Source organism: Protopterus annectens, chromosome 11.part0, assembly GCF_019279795.1.
Source record: "Protopterus annectens isolate FY-2018-M chromosome 11.part0, PAN1.0, whole genome shotgun sequence".
Classification (NCBI taxonomy): Eukaryota; Metazoa; Chordata; order Ceratodontiformes; family Protopteridae; genus Protopterus; species Protopterus annectens.
In genome coordinates, this window is record NC_056745.1 from 94,932,607 (window position 1) to 94,953,184 (window position 20,578).

The window sequence follows — 20,578 nt, forward strand, 5'->3', positions numbered from 1 at the left end:
ATATCTCCATTCCTGGAGAATGGGAGAATGTAGCCTCAGAATCACCAGTTCTGGCAAGCAATGGGACCAAGAAGGCGAGGGACAGATACGAGAAACAGTCCACTCTGACTATTGAGGATTTTTCAGATTCAGCCCAGACAGCAATGTTGGTAACATTTTCTTGACTTTTCAGGACATGATTCATTCTTTACCCTTTCTTTTATCTTCTCCTTCTCTTTTTCCTTTTCTTTCTTCTTTTATTTCTCTTTTTCTTTCTGCTTCTCTTTGGGTCTCTTATCCTGCATTCTAGCTGGAGAAGAGGCAGAGGAGAGTAGAAGCTGCAGTAATCTCAGACCCTGTCTGTGGAGTGAGGATGCCCTTGACAATGAGCTTCTCCCTCCTGGTCTGGAGTGCCCTGGCACTGAAGGAGGCACAAGTTTGACTCTTTGTGTCAATATGGGCAGCACCCAAACAATACACACAAAATATGTGGATCCTGTGGGTGAAGTTTGTGTCCACATCATACCTCTCAACTTCTCAGAGCAAGAAATCTGGACAAAGCCATAAATAAAAGTGGGACAAAGGCCCAAAAATAGGGACAATTTTTAAATATTGCTCTTAGAAACTTGAAAGAATAACAGGTTTTGGATTAGAATGGATTTTCTGAAGGGTATGAAGTCTGAAACTCAAATGACTGTCATTACTTCCTGACTTCAGTCTTTAATGATTTGTCAATAATATTCCAGAAAACCCCAATTTATGAAAAACGAACCAAAAATATGAGGTAGAAATCTGGATATTCTGCAAAACTCTGTATAGTTGAGAGGTATGGTCCACATTTAGCACACTTTTTGAACTCCTTGTTGTCTGACATATCCTCAGAGATTATCAAAACAATTTTAACAACAATGTAGCATGTAAAAACTCAATAACATGTTAAACTATTTTAAATTCTCTACTAATATACATGTATGTATATTATAGAAAAAAACTCACACTTTAAATCAGTATTACCTAGCTACCTAACAATCCTAATGAATTAACCCATCAAAAATTCTAAACTCTCAGTAAGTACTAACCAAAAAACACCCTAATATTCTAGAGAGGAAAATCTCTTGGTAGTGGGATGAGTAAAGAGATTACTGGAAAAACACAATTACTGAAAAAACACACAAAAAATACTGTTTTAGAACAGCCTTCCTAAAACACAACTTCAGGCAGCAAATGAGATCTGAGGTATTAAGGTAGAGTGTAGGGAATTATGAGTCGGAGAGGAGTCAGCGTCCTGGAACTGAGAAGCTTCAGAGTTTGTGCTGACGTCGGATCCAACTGGATCCTACAACCCATGGTTGAATCGGACGAAAATAAACAATATTGGATCTAAAGACAAACATTGTCAATTTCAGCTAGCTAGTATTTGTATTTTAGTAATTTTCAGTTCATGAAACTGCAAAGTATTTCAGAAGGTAAAGGAAGCCAGCCAGAGAACAGACCAGCACATATAATCATTCTGGATTGATATAATCAGTGGTGACTCAATATAGAAGAGCCAAAAAGTCTGTTTCACTAGGACCTTTTCTTAGCATTTCACAGCTTAGATAGCTACAAAAGTTTCAAGGCTGGTAAACTGGGAGGGAGAAGAAAGAGCCTTATTTTTGCAAATCAAACAGCACTAAAAAATGGCCAGAGTATAAATGCAAATTATCTAAACAATGTTTTTTGTTTTTTTTGGGGGGGGGGTGGCTGACGCAGGAAAAAAGGCGTTCAAGGAAAGAGAGACCATAGTTTAATTACACAATGACTTACAGTAATGAGTTAATCATCAGCTAAATCTTGTTGTAATAATGTTTCTTATAACCCTTCTGGAATGAGACCTGGCTACGGAATGTAATGCATAGTGACATTGTAAAAAGTAGGAGAAAATTAAACAGCTAAAAAACCTAAAAGTCAGATAAAACCACAAAGTATAATCAAAAAAGGAAAGAAAAATAACAGGCACACCCCAAACCCTTCCCTGGGATATATACTAACTTACATTAATTGCAAAATAAAAGCAACATTTCACACTCTACTGATAATACTTCATCACTTGATTACATATTTCACCAGCAGATAATTAAAGCAACAAATGTTTTGGACAGAAAAGCAAATGCTGACAAATGCTGTCTTCTTTCATTAACAAAGAAAGGCTTTCATGGTGAAAAATACAAGCATTTCAGTTAAAAAAAAAACAGAAGGAGAAAACAAAGCTCACAGCAGGGGAAAAAGGACTATAACACACCCTCTTTAAAAATAATTTTCCTTGCTTGCTCCTTCTAAAGGTACTCCACAGTTTCTCTGCTGTCTCACAATAAAAACATGAAACCTAAGTGTAATATCCATAGAAATTAATTGAGTTAAAGCTTATAATGCAGAACTCCCAAAATGAGCAGTGATGGCAGGATATGGTTCATTTCTATTTTACATAAATTATTTATGCAAATATATAAAAGCTCCTATGAAAACTATAAACTATGGAAAGAAACTAATAAAACTGAAGGAAGCATGCAGTATGATTCTTAAACAGCAATAGGACTATAACACACCCTCTTTAAAAATAATGTTCCTTGCTTGCTCCTTCTAAAGGTACTCCACAGTTTCTCTGCTGTCTCACAATAAAAACATGAAACCTAAGTGTAATATCCATAGAAATTAATTGAGTTAAAGTTTATAATGCAGAACTCCCAAAATGAGCAGTGATGGCAGGATATGGTGCATGTCTATTTTACATGAATTATTTATGCAAATATATAAAAGCTCCTATGAAAACTATAAAGTATGGAAAGAAACTAATAAAACTGAAGGAAGCATGCAGTATGATTCTTAAACAGCAATACATAGTAAAAAATATACAGCAGCAAACTTCAAACACATCTCAAACAAGCACACACACACACACACACACACACACACACACACACACACACACACACACACACACAGAGTAGGTGAAGTGGATTGAATAGAATTTATTCACTTGTGTGCCTTTTTTTTGTGTGTGTTAAATCAATCAGGCTTCACCTTCATTGCCTAACTCCAGCACTCATGGTTAATCATTACATAATCCAAACTCCCTCCTCTGATTATTATAGCAATAATGCATGGCTGGGTGTGGGTAATGCTGGATTTACCCATGGTTGGCATGGTTTGGTCATGAAGGCAAAGCCTGACTGACCAAAGAAAGCCAACTGTGGGTAAATCTAGAATTATCCACAGCCAGCCGTGGGTTATTGCTATTATACAATGAAATTATTTAAGAAAATTCTTACTTACATTTCTTAAATAATGTCCTTGTATAATGGCGCCATTGAGCTCTTCTGCATTTTCCCCGGTATCCTAGGGCTTTTCTGATGTACTGCACATGCGTATAAGACTTGAGTTCCCATGCTTACGCAGTATATCAGTGCTGTGTAAAGGAAGCAATGGAGAAAGGAAGATATCCATTGCCTTTTCTGGGTTTGTTTTTAATTAAAGCAAAGAAATCTGGAGATTTCAAATGAACGGGAGAGACAGCAGAGAGAAAATATAGGAATAATCAGGTGCATTTTTCTAGATTTGTATAACATACCTGATTATCCTTGTATTTATTTATTTATTTTACATTTGTTATCCAGGATTGTCTGACTGAGTAAAAGCCCTTTTTCAGCAGAGGCCCAGGGAGAAAAGCTCCAAAACCTAGTTACAAAAAATATAACCGTTACAAACACAGTTAACATTATAATCATTCATAATAAAACTTGTAGAACAGTTATCATATATATGCAGTTACAATTATCTATAAAAATGTATCTATACAAATGTTATGAAGAATACTGCAGCAGAAGGAAAGGAGATAGTGTTAGGTAAAACAAGAAGTATATTAGTTTAAGTTGTAAATGTTTTGGTATAGAGGAGAAGAAATGATGGTAAGACAGAGGAAGTTAGGTTTGTTATTTAGTGAAGGTATATTCAAGGAGGCTGAGAACAGGTACAAATCCAGTGACTTTTTAAGTACTCTTTAGTGGCTAGTTTTAATACTTTAGGATGTGAAAGTGATCTAACATCTTGAAGGAGTTTGTTCCAAGTAATAGAGGGATGGTAGCTGTATGTAATGGCTCCTATTTTGGACTCGGGCTTGTAAATTTGTAAAAGGTCTTGGTTGGAGTTATTTGTCTCTATTCTGTCTCTCTTGTTTGTTTTAAGTCTCTGTTTTTTGCAAATTTATTTTTTAAAATAAAAAAATGAAAGAAAAGTAAAATTTTAATAGCATAGATCAATGGAAAAAAGTCCAGGAGACTGGACTTTTTTCCATTGGTATATGCTCTATTTAAAATGGGCACACTGGTTGGACTGACGAATCAGTGTGCTCATTTTTGAATGGTAATGGCCAGTTATTCTAAAGAGAGAGAGATTTTTTTTTGCTTGGAGTACTGCATTTATGCTTGCTACCAGTAGCTCTTCTGTGTGACTATGAAAGCCATCAGTTATATTTAAATCATCAGTTGTCTGTGAGGAACACATGCTGCGTAAAGTCTCTTTATATTTTTAATATGTTTTTACTGCTACCACACCATCCAAGTAACCTCAAGTAACAGCCCCCTTCCCCATCCATTCTCATAAGGAATAAGAACAGAGGGGTGCAGAGGTAACCACAACTTTTATAAAGACCTTGGGCACATAAGGATAGAGGTAGCTGCTTGTGTATCACCAGAAACAGTTCTTGGTGCTGTCTTGCAAATCAATTTAGCATCAGTAGAACTTTTCTTCATCTCCACATGAGCAGCATTCAAGATTCTCCAAGAATTCTGTTTTTCTGTGTGGCCAGCCTTTTGAAACAAGGCCAATATGAACCTGGATCACTTGAGGTACAAATTCCCCACTCTCACAGCATTATGCAGACAAATATGCTCCTATTTTTTAATCAATTGACAAATTAAAGGGAAATTAGCAAATAGCATAATCATTATTTAAACTACTTTGAACACACGGCTTTCAGTAAAATTACATATATCTCTCTCCAGCCTATATACATACATATATATATATATATATATATATATATATATATATATATATATATATGTGTGTGTGTGTGTGTGTGTGTGTGTTTTATATATATATATATATATATATATATATATATATATATATATATATATATATATACATATATATATATATATATATATATATATTCATAAGTCTCTGCAATAGTAACATTTACTGTATTTTTTATTTTTCATAACTACCAGAGGTTGTTCTCTGGTGTCCATATTCTAAAATTATTAGAAGTAGTATAAGAATATAATGTGATAACCAGATTGGTATAGCACTATTTACATACAAGTCAAAATTAACTTCAAAAAGATATATTTAACAGACCTCAATATTTGGCAATAATAAAACATGTCATCTTAAAATCACACATTCTGTGTATGCTTACCTTCCTTTGAAAAAAGCAACGTAGAAAATTGGTGCATAAGAGTTTACAAATTTCAGAAGAAAGGCCTTCAAAATTAGTCGATCTTCATAAGTCTTGTCTGTTTTTGGTACCTCTGTGAAAGATAGCTGTATTGATTAGTAATTATATATAGAGATAAAACTGTTTAAACAAGCACAAATGAAGTATAAATGCCATATAAAATCCATACTGTAATAACTGCTTTCAATGTTGCGTAGTTACAGATCAGATATTTCAGCACACTGGGCCGGATTCATGAATACCTACAGTAGGTGTACATTAAGTTTGCATAGTCTGTATTCAAGAACATCGCTACAGCAATTTCTGTGCTGTTTATTCACTCATAAAGATTAGACTAAGCGTAGAGGTAGTCTACACATTGTGCTATCCATTATGAATCCCCCTCGATACTTAAGGTTGCAAGAAAATCAGTAGGAAAAAAAAGTTACATGCTCACCATAATGTTCCATTTGTGTTGTCCATTTTCATTCTTCCTCAACTGATGGATTCAGATCCGATCCCTGAATCTGACTTGGCCACTTCCTCCAGCTCACAGACCACTGAAACTCCTGAGCTCCTCCCTATATCCATAATGCCCTAGGCACCTAACATACCTTAGATCTTGTTTGCTGCCCCTTATACCTGCAGGGCATAAGGAAAAGATAATACAACAGAATCCGGGAATCAAACAAAGGAACAGTAGTTCATCCAGCATCTTTTGATCCTTCCAAGAGATAAATATAGAGGGGGTTGGTGGGATGGAAGTTGGAGAAGAATGAAAATGGACAACACAGATGGAAAGTTATAGTGAGTACATAACTTTTTTATCTGATGTCATTTTTAACTGATGTCATTTTCATTCATTCCTCAATTAATGGGACAGAGCACCCAGCTACCTAAATCCCCGGAGAACTCTAAGGAAGGCCATTCCTACTGTTGAACCAAAGGCTGCTCTTCCCGTAGAGACCAGATCCAGTTTGTAATGTGCAATAAATAAAAGTACGAGGATTAGTCCAAGTTGCGGCTTTACAATTATCATCCGAAGAAGATCTAGATAAAAAGGCTGAAGAAGTTGCCATAGATCTGGTGGAATGTGCTTTTGGTGTTTTAGGTAAAGGCAAGGCCATTTTTGTTATACAAAGGTAATACAACAAGTTAACAATTTCACTAAAGTCACTTTAGAAACTGGTTTACCTAATTTTGACTCTGAAAAGGAGACAAATAATTATGATTTCCTGAAATTGTTGATTCTGTGTAAATAAAACTGCAATTGTCTATGAAATTCCAAAAGATGCAACATATACTCTCCCTTATTTGAGAAATTTGGAAAGAAGATGACGAGGTTGATAGTCTGGTTAATACTGGATTCTGACACCATCTTAAGAAGAACTGGTCTGTCCTTATGAAAAATCAATAAGGGGGTTTGGAAGACAAGGTCTGTAATTCTGATACTCATCTGGCAGAGACAATAGCTACTAAAAAGATAGTTTTCCAGATCAAGAATTTTAGTTCACACTTAGCTGATGGTTCATACTGGGACTGTGTTAAAGTTTGTAAAACAATGTCAATCCCAAAGATGAGTGGGATCTTTTAATGAGGACTAAGTAGAAAAGTTCCTCTAAGAAAGGCTTTACAAAGTTTGGAAGATGCTAAAGACAAGTTATTTACTCCTATATGAAAACTGGAAATAACCGCTAGTTGAACTTTCACAGTAGAAGAGCTAGCATCTTCACTGAAAATACTAGCTAAAAATTCAAGAACTTTAGTGACTGGTACTGAAAAGGGATCCAGATCATTCTGCTGTGCCTAAATGACAAATCATTTCCATTTACTTTTGTAAAGTTTCCTAGTGGAAACTTTGTGGGAGGAGAAAAGGATGTGATGGACTGGGGAGGAGAGCTTGGACTGTCTAGTGATCAATGGAATTGGAGAAACCATGCGGTCAATTTTAGGCCTAGAATATCCAGATGAATTGTGTCTGTCAGATGAGACAGTAGGTCTGGAGCTGGATCCAGAGTCCATGGAGTACAGAAGAGATGAGGCCAAAGGAAGGGAAACCAAATCTGACGAGACCAGCAGTTTCACAGACAGGACCCAGGCAGTCAGGATTGGTGATACCACCTCCACTAAGAGACCAGTCTCCAGCAGGGTACCTCAGGGCTCCATGCTGGGACCGCTCCTATTTGGCATTTACTTCTTGGTAGTAAAGGCTAATGACAAGGGCCTTTGGCTGATCAAGTTCACAGATGACTACAAATTGGGAGCTATCACATATTCCCCCATGACACAAACATCTTACAAGAGGGTCTAACACAGACAAATGACTAGTGCCAAAGAAATGGACTAAAAAGTCAATGCCAGAAATGCATTATAGTGCCATTTGGGAAAACTACCACCAAGGCTAATTACTCCATCCATAAGACAATGCTAATTGCTGACCCTGTAGTCAGGGATCTGGGAACATAAGTAAACAGTAATCTGGCCTTTGACCAATATGTGGTCAAGGTAGTAAGAAATCATTCTATGTTGCACAACTTAGAAGTAAGGGTATGGCAGTCTGGTCCAAAGAAGTCATAGTGCCACTTTATTCAACCCTTATCATTCTGAGCATTGGGTATAATCGCCCCCCTGGCATGTAACTGGTAAACATATGAAACAGTTGGAATGGCCACAAAGGTTTCTTACCAGGAGAATCCAGGTTATAAATACATTGTTCTATAATATAGATTGCCTTGAAGACCTATCTCTATCCTCTTCTACAATTTACTGAATTGCGACCTATGCCTGGCATGCAAGGCATCCTTGGATTCAGCTCTGATGGATCTATTTGCATATCCACAAAATGAACAGCATCAGAACCACTAGAGCCAAGGACTGAAACTTTGCTTGTGACATAAATAAGACATGTTGGTGAGACAGATATGTATCGCAGAGGATCCCCGTACTCCGGAACAGGCTCCCATGCGAAGCAGAGTCCATCCCTAACCCTGTTTAAGCGTAGTCTTGACCAATGGATAGGAAACTGGAAACTCACCCTAGGTTCGACACCCATGTCTCTGATACAGGCAGACAGTAAGGACCAAACTAACATACCTCCACATATACCTCCACATAACCTCTAGAAACTTCCTAACACACCCCATGCAAATAAATGCCCATGAAACATAGGGACACAATTGGGTTGGACTGTATGGCTAGGCCTATAAAGGACATGGTGATTGTTAGATTAATACATAAATATGAACCCATTAAAGACCAAGTGTAACAATAAACACTCCAGAAAATATAAATTCTGAATAAATGAAAGAATACTACCCTTTTTTTGTTGCAAATTATTACTGACTGACCAGATCTCTGTCATCTCTTCCTAGGCTCACCATTTTTACAGAAATACCCCATATACATACATACATACATACATACAAACAAATATTTCCAATACAATACAAAACAATAATGCCCTTCTAACCTGCTAATATACCAAAATTGTTGCTCCCACAATAAGTGTCCAGGCTATTCTTAAAAACATCTAAACTAGTGCTTGCTTTAATCTAATTTGGCAGTCTGTTCCATGCATCAACTGCTTTCTCAGAGAACCAGTCATTCCTATAGAATGCACCACATAGGTGGTCTGATGATTCTCTACAACTTTTTGATAACCCTAAATATTCCCAGAGGTAGTTGTCTCTAAATGCCCTATATACCTGAATAAAGTCCCTTCTTAAATATCTATATGAAACCCAGTACAGGTTCAGATATTTTAGTCTTAACAACTTAAATTTTGACATTCATGGATGCCCTTGGTATATTTCCACTGTACACTTTCCAGTTTATTCACGCTTGCTCTTTTATAATGTTTTCATATTGTTATTCCATACTCAAGTTTGCATCTGATATAACTAACAGACAATGACTTCATCTTCTCTGATTTCCTAGACTTTATAAATCTTTTCTACAGACCTATAGTTCTATAACTATCATTAACCAGTTGGTTAGTAGGACTAGAAAAACTCAAAGCTGGATCTACTCATATACCAGGGTCCTTAAATTAATCTACAATTGCTATCACTGTGTACTGTATTAGATATTTACCTTTCAATGTATGTCTCCCAAATCTCATATGCTTAGTTTTTGATGTATTTATCAGCATATTTTTCTCCTGTGCCCAAATGGTCAATTTAGTCAAGTTTTTTACAGACATGTCCTATCTGTAACACATGTAATCAGTTTACTCGTGCTCATGTTATCTGTATACTGACTACAGAACACTTCAGATGAAAAGGTTAGATTTGAAAGATACAGTCTAAACAAGTACGGGTCTAAGATACAGCCCTGTTGGACACACTGACAGAAACCTTGTATTTTACCTTTCCAATTACTGTATGATACATGCTTGTTCTATCTGTAAGTCATACAGATATCCACCTTATCAAGAGTACATCGATACCTAGTTGTTCTAATTTATTGATCAGTGTTTTGCATCTGACCCTATCAAATGCTGAAGTTAATTCTAAGTAAATTAAATTACAGCACAACTTTCATTCATAGCTGTTATTACATTGTTATAACACATCATGTTACAGGTAGTAATAGACCTATTTTCAAAATATGTATGCTGATATATGATTTCAAGTCTCAACATTTCCAGTTCTGACAACAGTCTTTTCCAATATAACCTTCTCCATTCTTTCTCAACAACATGAGAGCAAACTTATGGGTCTGTATGACTCTGGGTTTGTCCTACTTCCCTTTCCCTTAAAAACAGGTTTAATAAGTGCACGTCACCAGTCATGAGACATATCTCCAAATTTATACAACCCAGTTAATAACAGATATAATGGTGCTCTAAGTTCATGCCAAAGTGTTCTCAGGTTATTATTACTAATTCCACCTCCTCCTTGTGCTTTGCTTGGATGCAGTTTGAATAATTCTTTTTCAGTATAGTCTAATTTGATTTCAGTACCTGAGTTTTCCTGGATGTCACTGGGACAGTTTATCACCCCTTTGTTCAGCCAAACTGTTTTGCATAAGATATTGTACATATATTTATAATCTGTTGTAAATATATCTATAGTTTGTTGTGTCTGAGAATAAATTTTAGAAGGTACATGTCTTTACTCCTACCACATCTTATGTATGTATAAAATGGCTTCAAAGGTTTACAGAAGGTTACTAGGCTAATGGCCCTAGGGCCCTTACAAGCCTAGCCATATCTATCCCACGTTGCCTTAACCGCTGGTGGTTAGGTGAGTGAAGTTTGCAGAGGTAATGGTATATGGTAGTTAATACTGACTTCCTCTGTCCAGGAGTGAATTTGTGGTCACCATCCACTGATTTAGGCTGTGTTTGAAGAGAGTCAGGGAGGGGCTCTGCTTTACATGAAATGGAAGCTTGTTCCAAAGACGTGGTAGTCTCTGGGAGATGTATCTAGCTCTCCAGCATCACCTGTTCATGCCAGAGGCTAGGTTAAGATCCCTGGAGTGAGTAACCTCATGCAGTTTGATTCACAAATGTGCAGTATTTCCATTAGGGCCAGGTCAGAGACTACCCTGTAAGTGAGGCACAGGTCACCACTTAACAACATGTAGGAGACAGAATATAATGACAGGGCTTTCAGTCTTTCTGCATAAGATTTATTTTGTGTATCCTGTAATTTCTTGATGAGAAACCTCTATGGTCTCTCCAGTTGTTACAGGTGTCTGGTGAGGTACATGCAAAAGGAAGCACAGTACTTAATTACTGGTCTTATGAGGGCTGATTATAATGGAATTAACATCCTTAGATGCAGATGATATGTATTTACTTATAAGATGTGCCACATGGAAGAATTTCCTTACTACTGTGGGTACATGATGGAGAAGAATTTCCTTACTACTGTGGGAACACGATAGTCAAAGTTCAGATTGGTATCAACCTGAGTACTCAGATCATGTACCACTGGGTCTACACTCGGGGAGGTGGGGGGGGGGGGTGCTGACGATAATGTAATTAGTAGGGATATCAGCATTCCCAAAGGGAATAATAATGCTTTAATCTGTGGCTTTGGCACCAATCATTTGTCTGCATCAACCATGCTTGCACTACTGGGGGACTCAATGATTGCTCCCAATTTGCAATCCTCAGCAAACTTGGTCAGCCACAAGCCATCCAAGTTTGCCTGGACTTCTGAGAAATAAATTACAAACAGTAAGAGGCCCAGCACAAAATCCTGTGGTACGCCACTTTTGACTTGTCTTTTGCTAGAGGTGAAGTTACATACCTTGACTGTATGTGTTCTGTCGGCATCTATATTAGATCACTGAATGCTTAAAAAAGTGAATGGTGATTGATCGAACTTATGTAAGCGAAAGTTTAAAATATCGAAGCAACAGAAACCCAATTTTTTTCCTAGGGAAAGAATTTGGTTGTCCACTTCTGTTGCTTTGGTATTTTCAGTGCTGTGGTGGAAAGTTACGGGTCAGGTTCAGGTAAGTGTGCGATTGTGTGGATGTGAGTGTTAGGGCGGGTTAGGTGAGTTAGGGCGCGGGTTAGGTATGTGCGCAATTGTGTGGACGTGAGGGTTAGGACAGGTTAGGTGAGTTAGGGTTAGGGAGCAAATGAGGTGAGTGTGCGATAGTGATGGACCTTAGGGTTAGGGTTTGGATTAAGGTAAGTGGATAGTTAGTGGTGTGTGTATAGTTTAGTGTAGGGTTAGGTGTCAGATTTTAGGTGTATATGTGTGGATTGCTGTTTGTTTGGTGTGCTTGTGTTGTGTGTATGTGTTTTGGAACAGAATTTTTTTCCCTAGGAAAAAAATCACTGTTCTGACAGTTCAAGATTGTAAGCTTTGGCTTACATAAGTTCGATCAATCACCGTTTGCTTTTTTAAGCATTCGGTAATCTAATATAGACCCATTCTGTCATTGAGCCTATTGGCTACCCGTCTGGTAATGTAGGGGTTAATTCCGAAAAGGAAGAGTTTCTCTATCAAACCTGAGTGGGGGATTGTGTCAATTATCTTGGCTAGGTCAAGATAGGTGATATGCACTGTCTTGCCCTCATCCAGGGCCTTGGTGACTTTCTTGAAGAAATCAACGATGTTTAACAGGCATGATCAACCTTTAACAAATCTGAACTATGTTGGGTCCAGAGTGGGGATTACCTAAGTCTTTGTTAATAAGGTCCATAATGATTCTTTCCATGGCCTTGCAGATGAGGCTAGTCAAGATTATGGATCTATAATTTCCCAGGGTCAGTTGATGGTCCCCCTTTGTGCAGAGGGATCACTATTGCTGTCCTCCATTCCACCAGAACATAGCCAGTTCACAGGCTGTGGTTAAACAGGGATCCAGGTTAGTCTGGTAGGTCAAGTTTTAAATTGTTTAAAGGTAACCTTGGATGTTGTCTGGTCTCACCGATGCTGTGTTTTTGACCTTTGAGAGTGCTGAGATGATCTGTTCTCTTGAGATAATAGGCTGAGGAATGATGGCAGGTATACTTTGGGGAATGACTGGAGGGGACACGGGTGTGAAGTTTGCTCCAAATCTGTCAGTTAGCAGGTTGGATTTTATGTCTGTTTGAGTATGGGTTGTGCCATTCACAACCAGTTCAGAGCATAGCTGGGTATTCCCTTTTAGATTCCGGATGTATTTAAAGAATGGCTTGTAAATATCCTTAGCTAGAGAGGCTATTTTTACTTTATAATTAGCTTTGAAAGACTTGATAAGATCTCTAATTTGTTTGTTTAAGCTAGAGAGAGAGATTTCTTCCTCTGCTGAACCAGTTCCTTCTTGTTTTCGGATATTAGTTTCTTTCTGTTGTTCTATAGTCTGTTTATACTAGGGGTCCACCAGGATGGGTTTTTTTTTTCAGCAAGACATGGTGCAGAGAAATATGATGCAGATCTTACCATAAGAGTTTAAGCCGACTGGAGTTGTATAAACCTGGACTTTGCAGGCAGGTCTATAATATCCAAGTCATTACAGCAGTATGGAATATGGTCATGCCTGGATGCATTTAAAGTTATTATCTGTAGGTACACACTAGCCTTCACAGTTCAAGCACATATGTGAACAATGTACAATCTAAAGTAACATGCAACAGCAAATCTGTCATGGTTCAGACCTGCTTTTAATGTGATGGATTGTGAAACTGAAACAAAACACTCACATACGACTCCTGAAGAGTACGAGGAGATGCATCACTCTTATCTAATACTATTATGATGGGATTTTGTTATACTGACAAAATGTAGCTAAATGAGTAGGCAACTGGGAGAACATCATTCGCAGTCGTGGTTAGCGTTACCATATTGCCCAAGTACCCATGAGTACTTGATGCATACTTCTAGAAAAGTTCATATGACTGTATAAAACTAAATGCGTGGTACACAATATACTGACAACAGTTACATGCACATGATAATATATGATCCACAGGCATTACATTTACCAGACAGTGTAGTAACCACATGTTCAATGAATATTACAGCATTATGATATGTTCTAGGTGTTCACATATATTACCGCCACTTGGTTCTGGGCAAGATTTTTGTACAGTTAATGGTGGTGCACATTTGGTAGCACTTGGGGATAAAGGAACATGGTGCTGTAGTAACATTGAAATTTTCACTCTCAATGTTATTTGGGTCCCTTTCTGCCTTTTTACTCAAGTTGTTTTGGTAGGCGGTTTAAAGATGTGATTCATACATCAACTTGGCCACCCTAATTTGGATATGGAGGTGTAATTGAGATGTGTCTAGCTACAGAATGTATATTACTAATGCGTCCTTATCAGATACATGTACTATACATGGTCTAGTCACATAATTGTATTCTAGTGTGTGTTCAGAGCACACTTTGATAGTACTGCACTGTAGTACACAATACATTATGCACACGGTATGCAAGCATACGATGTTGCAACCACAACTGAAAAGAATATTGCATATAGTCAAAATATAATTATAAGCTTATCCAAGAACTCACACCTTTTATTATTAATCCAAGAATATTATGGTTGTTGTTTGGTAAATGGCAGCCCTTTGTTTTAATGTGTTGTTAAACATCACCTGGACATTCAATAATCAACCCTTTTGAACTGACAGAAATTAATCCAAATACTACAGTGCATTTGACAGTACTAACAGAATTTGGACTGGAACATAGTTTTAATCGGTATTTAACAGCATCAAAATAAGAGTGCTCACATAAAAAAAGTCTGCTTATTAACTGCTACAGAAAAGAACTGCATGGAACAAAGACATTTTTGAATGTGTTGTTAGACTCCTTTTTTTTCAATCTGTTTGCAGTCTCAATAATTCAAGTGCTGTATTCTTTATGGAGTTTAAAGATCTAAGCAGAAAGGAATTCACTATAGCTACAAGAGTTAATATGCAGACTGACATCAACTATTATACAGATGTGAAATATGTAAACATGAGGACTGAAAATCACCAGATGCGACAACATTCCGAATGCAGGTGCCATATTATCCAGTCTTTGGTGAAAAAAACAATTTCAGGTCATTACTATCCACAAAAATTAAAGAAAATAGAAGAAAACCATGGTGACTTAGCTATCAGATACATGAACGCTGTACCATTCAGTACCTGCAATTTCAAGACTGAATATTTTTTTTTACTTTAAGGTTTGCAGCTTTTCTGAAAAGTGTTTAGTATTTTATTGTTTATGACTGTATTTATTTTCTTGCAATTAAGTCCTTCTATTCTAAAGTTACTTATAAGGCTTTGTGACAAAGTGGTGCAAATAACAGGACATAGAATGCTGTTAAACTTCATAGCACTCAATTACACACATTCTGCTGCTTTCTGGCATATTAAAAAAAATAAAATCATTCCCAAAGGTATAACTTTGGTTTGTTTTAGTCTCAGAAGATGTCCCTTAACTACAGTTGAGGTTAAAGCTTCCAGGAAATGTTACATGACTACCTTTTTCAGGAAATGGCATTTTTAAAGAGATTGTAAGTGTTCTAAATCAGGTTACCTTCTACTGCACACAGTGCTAACCAAATACAAGCAGAATACAGATGTCTGTCTGCTCAGAATAAACAGGCCAAAAGAGACCTATTAGAGATGCACTACAGTGAAAGCAGTTTGTCAGTGTTTGGACAGACGTATACATCTGAAACCAGACAGTTATGAGAATGTTCTCAGTGTTTTTTTAAACACCTTTATTAAATTATCACTTGTGACAGAGGCAAATGCAAATTTACATCTATATAAAAGCAATGTTAGAAAGATGACTCTTGCAACTCCATTCTATGCCAAGTTAAGAAGCTTTTTGGAGGTAAGCCATTCATCACAGTTGCTGAAACAGACAGCAGCTTGGGAAATACCATACATTATTACAAATTGCTATAATGTGTGGATTAATTTGTATAAACAATAAATGCACCCTGAAAACTGTAAGAAGAACCTCCATACTTTCAGAGGTTATACCACAAAATATTCCTTAGAAATAGCAAAATATCTGTCACTATCACTGTATATATTGTAGAAAAACAGAAAGGCACATCTCATGACACAGAGTTTTTTTTAAATCTACACTGCAAATCGTCTTGCATGTTAAGCTTCTACCAGTGCCCTTACACTGGTTTTACTTATCAATTTTCTGTCCATAAACCTAAAATCAAATTGATGTCTTATAAAGTTCTGGTATGTACCACAGCCTGCACCATTAAAATCATACTGTGTTTTCTAATGGTTCGAACCGCATTGCACTGCATTTTGAAATTAACATCAACACAGTTTATTTGCTGTCAAATATTAATTTAAGGGCTGTCTCTAGGTCACCACACACACGTGCGCAATTTCCTAGAATAGCATTTCCAACCTGAAATGATTACCAAAAATAAAACCTCGAGGTGAAAACAAAGAAACAAAGGTCCATATAATGTAGCAAACATCTTATACTAGCACCTTGCTATACCTACTAACACATACAAAAATCAAACACATTTATTTACGCAGCAGTGTCTTTTCTGTACATGCACCCGACTAGCAACTCATCCATTGTGCTGATCACTCTCCTGACAGCTATTACCTAGGGTGACCGTGCCCTTCGCCCCACCCTAACAAACTTTACGCACAGCATGCTTCTTACATTTTAATGTTTCTGAGTCATTGCAATTAAATATCTCATGCTTCTCCATTCCGCTGGCTGTTGTTTGGAAGAATGCAAAATAAGTAACTGGTGTAAACTAGTGGTTAGTTAGCACTGCTTCATCATAATAGCTGGTGCACTAGTTTGGTGGTATCTATGTTTCTGATGAGTCTGTAAGTGTTTTTCACGTGTTCCAGTTTAAACGTGTTGTAGATGAACTGGCAATCCCCTAAATTTCCCTAAATTTATGCAAACTGTGTGAATGTGTTTGTGTGTGTGTATGTGTGACGGCTTGTGTGCATGTGTGTGTGTGTGTGTGTGTGTGTGTGTGTGTGTGTGTGTGTGTGTGTGTGTGTGTGTGTGTATGTGCACGCGCGCACGTGCATGTGTGAGTGCATGCACATCCTAGCATAACCTTCAATTTCTCTGGCTCATGCTCAGGATAGGCTCCAGTGTCCCTGTAACCAAGCCTTGGCTAAAGTTGATATTAGATAATGAAAGGAAAAGGAAAATAAAAGTTATGTACTCAGCATAACTATTCATCAGTGCTGTCTGTTTTCATCCTTCCTCAACCGATGACGTCTCCGATCTGACTTAGGCCACTGCTAAAGACTTAGCGCCATAGTTCGAGCTCCTTCCTTTACCCACAACCCTCTGTTTAAGTCAGAATTACTTTGGGTTGCGTTTGCCCTCCCTTCAGCCTACAGCCTGCCTAAAGCAGCTTTAAAGTGCAAACAATACAGTAAAAGGTTAAATAATATCCCAGTGAAAAACTATGTGAAGGAGGAGACAAAGGAGGAAAGAGCTAGAGCTCATCAGCAGCCAGGCAATACAACACTCCTCAGATTGAACTAGGATGCTAGGAAATAAAAATTTTAAGTAGGAAGGGGGATAGCTGGAGGTTGAGGAAGAAGAAAACAGAAGACACAGATGCATAGTTATGGTGAATACAGAATTTTTATATCTGATGTCTTTTTCACCCATTCCTCAACATATGGGGCAGAGTCACCAGCTAAAGAAACTCCAGCATGGTCTTCAAGGGATATTCTGGAGTGCAGTGGATGAGGCCACAGAAAGGGGAATGATACTTGTCAAGGCCAGAATGGAGCATTGAGGATTAATTTGCACTTCCAGTAAGACGCTTTCTACAGAAATGTGGGAATCAGAGGAGCAGGAGAAAAAGTATACAGGAGCCCAGGGGGCCAATCGTGGACTGGCTTGTCTCTCAGTGACTCCATATGGAGGGATTAGGGTGAAGTATCTGCTGCACTTGGACCTGAGAAGGGAAGCAAAGAGATCACAGCATGGCTGGTCCCACTGATGTAAAATAATTTCTGCCACCAAAGGGTTGCCAGTCCACTCATGAGGGGGTATGATAGACCTGCTCAATTTGTCTGCTAGCACATTGGCCTTCCCTGGGATATGCACTGCCAACAGCAAGTGTCCAGAAAAGCTCGCCCACTGCCAAACTCTCACTGCCTCTCAACATAGTTGACAGGACCTGGTTCACCCCCGCTTGTTGCTGTACCAGAAAACTGACATACTGTCTGTGTGAATCGCAATCATACTTGAAGGTTCAACATCTTGAAATGTCTGTAACATTAATAGGATTGCACTCATTTTCAGGAAATTGATGTGAAGATTGGCCTCCAACTAGGACCAAGTGCCTTGGACCATCCTTCCTAAGTAAAGTACCCCACCTTAGTTGGAAGGTGTCAGGTAGTCACTGTAACTGTGGATGGTGGAAGAATAAAACTGCAGCCCTGAGAAACTTCTCTTGCAGTGAAGCACCAGGTCATGTGTTCTTTGCAAATTGTTGTAATTTATAATGGAGTAGAAATGGAGTGTCATCTTATAGACCACTGTACTGCAAGCATCCACTGTAGTACTCTCATGTAATATCTTGATAGGGGTATTAGAATAATGGAAGCTGCCATAGATTCCCAGGAGATGTTAAACTAATCTTGCCAGTAGGGAAGGAAGACAGAGGATGTGAGATGCTTGACTCTGTAAGGTATTTATTCTTGAGTGAGTTAGGTTTGCAATTTGGGTCACTGCGTTCAGACAACCACCAATGAACTCCGGAACCTGAGTGGGGAAAAGTTGAGACTTGACGTAGTTCACTGGGATGCCCAGTTAAAGACATAACTGGAGCTAGTAGCAGCTGGCTTGAATCAGTAAAGGCTTGGTGGGAGCAGAGAGAAGCCAGTGATTAAAGTAGATAAACAACCAGAATCCAGGCAGTCTCAGGTAAGCTGCGACCACTGTCATGCACTTAGTGAACATCCTGGGAGATGTGGTGAGACCGAAGGACAGGGGTCTGAATTGATAATGGCTGACTCGCAGCTAGAAGCGAAGAAGCCTCCTGGATCGCCTGTCTATTCTGATATCATAGTATGCATCCTGGAGATATATGGAGCACATGTAAGTGACCTTCTGCAAAAGCAGCAAAATGGACTGAACCGTGGCCATCCAGAATCTGGAGCATTTGACATATTGGTTTAAGCTACTGAGATCCAAAACAGGTATCGGTCCTGGTTTTCATTAGCATCAAAAAGAACCTTGATTAAGTTCTGAATCCTTGTTGGTTTGGGAATTACTCTTTTGGCCAGCAGTTTTTGTACTTCTACATCTGCTGGTGATGGCTGTTCAGGTTTGTGGATGCAGAGAAAAGCGCCTCCCCAGGACTGCCTCCAGACTGCAGCAGTCTGGCAACTCTTCAGGAGTGCTGGTAGGATTTCTTAGAGAAGGGACCTCTAAAATCTTGATTTTGCAGGGGCCAAACAAGGTAAATCCATCAAAGGGAGCACTGATAAACAATGACTTGAAAGGCTCTTCAAAGTCACACAGGCACATCCAGGGATGCTGTCTCACAGCTATTCCTGAACTGCAGCTCTCAAAGCACCTTCTGAGGCATGGGGAATCAGTCTCATAGAGGCATTTCATAGGGACTGTAGGGTGCCCAGTTGTGAATAAACATTTTTCTTATCCTCTGCAGACATGGACCCAGAGAAGGAATTGGAAAATTCTTTGAGTATGTCCCTCTGAAATCTTGTGACATGTACCAAACAGTTCAGCAACCTTAAAACGAAGGTCACTGACACATACACTCACTTCTCAAACCTGCCCAATGACCTGTACTATCTACTGGGGGGATGGACGGTGGAACTTTGTTCTGCAAGTTCTTTCTTGGTGGCTGCTGCTACCATGATAGCATCTACTGCGGGACCCTTGCTTCAGTGAGTCTGATACTTAGCTGCAATCAGGTACTTGTCAGATCTTTTAAGAAATGGCTCTGAGACATCTGGATCCTTCCAGTCCCAGCTAGAGATGAAGTCCAACATCTTATCCGATGGGAGAACTAACTAGGACAAAGCTCACCTAGCTCTAAAAGCCTCTAGAAACACACACTCTTCCTGGGAAGAAGACCAACCACCTTTCTGTCTCAAAATCTCGAGTATTTCACTAAAGGAGACAGTTTCAAGAGGTAATCTGGGAGCCCTTCCCCTTCATCAAAGTGGGACTCTTCTGTTTGCGATTCCTGTGGGGAATCCAAATGCCTCGTCTTGCACATACACTTCCGAGGAGACTCCCAGTTGGATGCTCCAGAGAAGACTCTGAAGTGTGAGTTGAGTCCTGAATGAGGAGTGTCTCAAGGCTTGTACATATGGATTGCCCTGTAATGGCAGGATGTAAAGGCTCCATTGCCAGGGCAGATAGTTGTGGAAGGTGTGGACCTGAGCCCGGAAAGTATGTCTTATTCACAGTGGCAGACAAGGCACCCTCCCTCTCTACTCCCTCAAAGGCAGAAGACATTGGAAAAGAAAGACCCATCCTGGCAGGAGCAGAATACAACTGCCCGGGACAGCTCAGAGCATCATCCTGACTCTGCCTCAAGGCAGAAGTCAGAGCCAAGCTATCCTGCATTGAGGCTTCAAGGGGAAGAGATGGCTATGACAGCATTGGAGTTGAACCCATTTGGAACTGATGCAGACAGACCCAGGTCCAATGGCTTCAA

At 38.7% G+C, this 20,578-nt stretch overlaps 1 protein-coding gene across 1 annotated transcript in view; it reads right to left on the reverse strand.

Moving 5' to 3' along the window:
* Positions 1-20,578, reverse strand: part of LOC122815187 (anoctamin-2-like) — a 2,140,961-nt gene that overhangs the window by 569,633 nt on the left and 1,550,750 nt on the right. Inside the window, exon 18 of the mRNA XM_044087470.1 lies at positions 5,441-5,552. Coding sequence (XP_043943405.1) covers positions 5,441-5,552 — 112 coding nt within the window. The remainder of the gene's footprint in view (positions 1-5,440; positions 5,553-20,578) is intronic.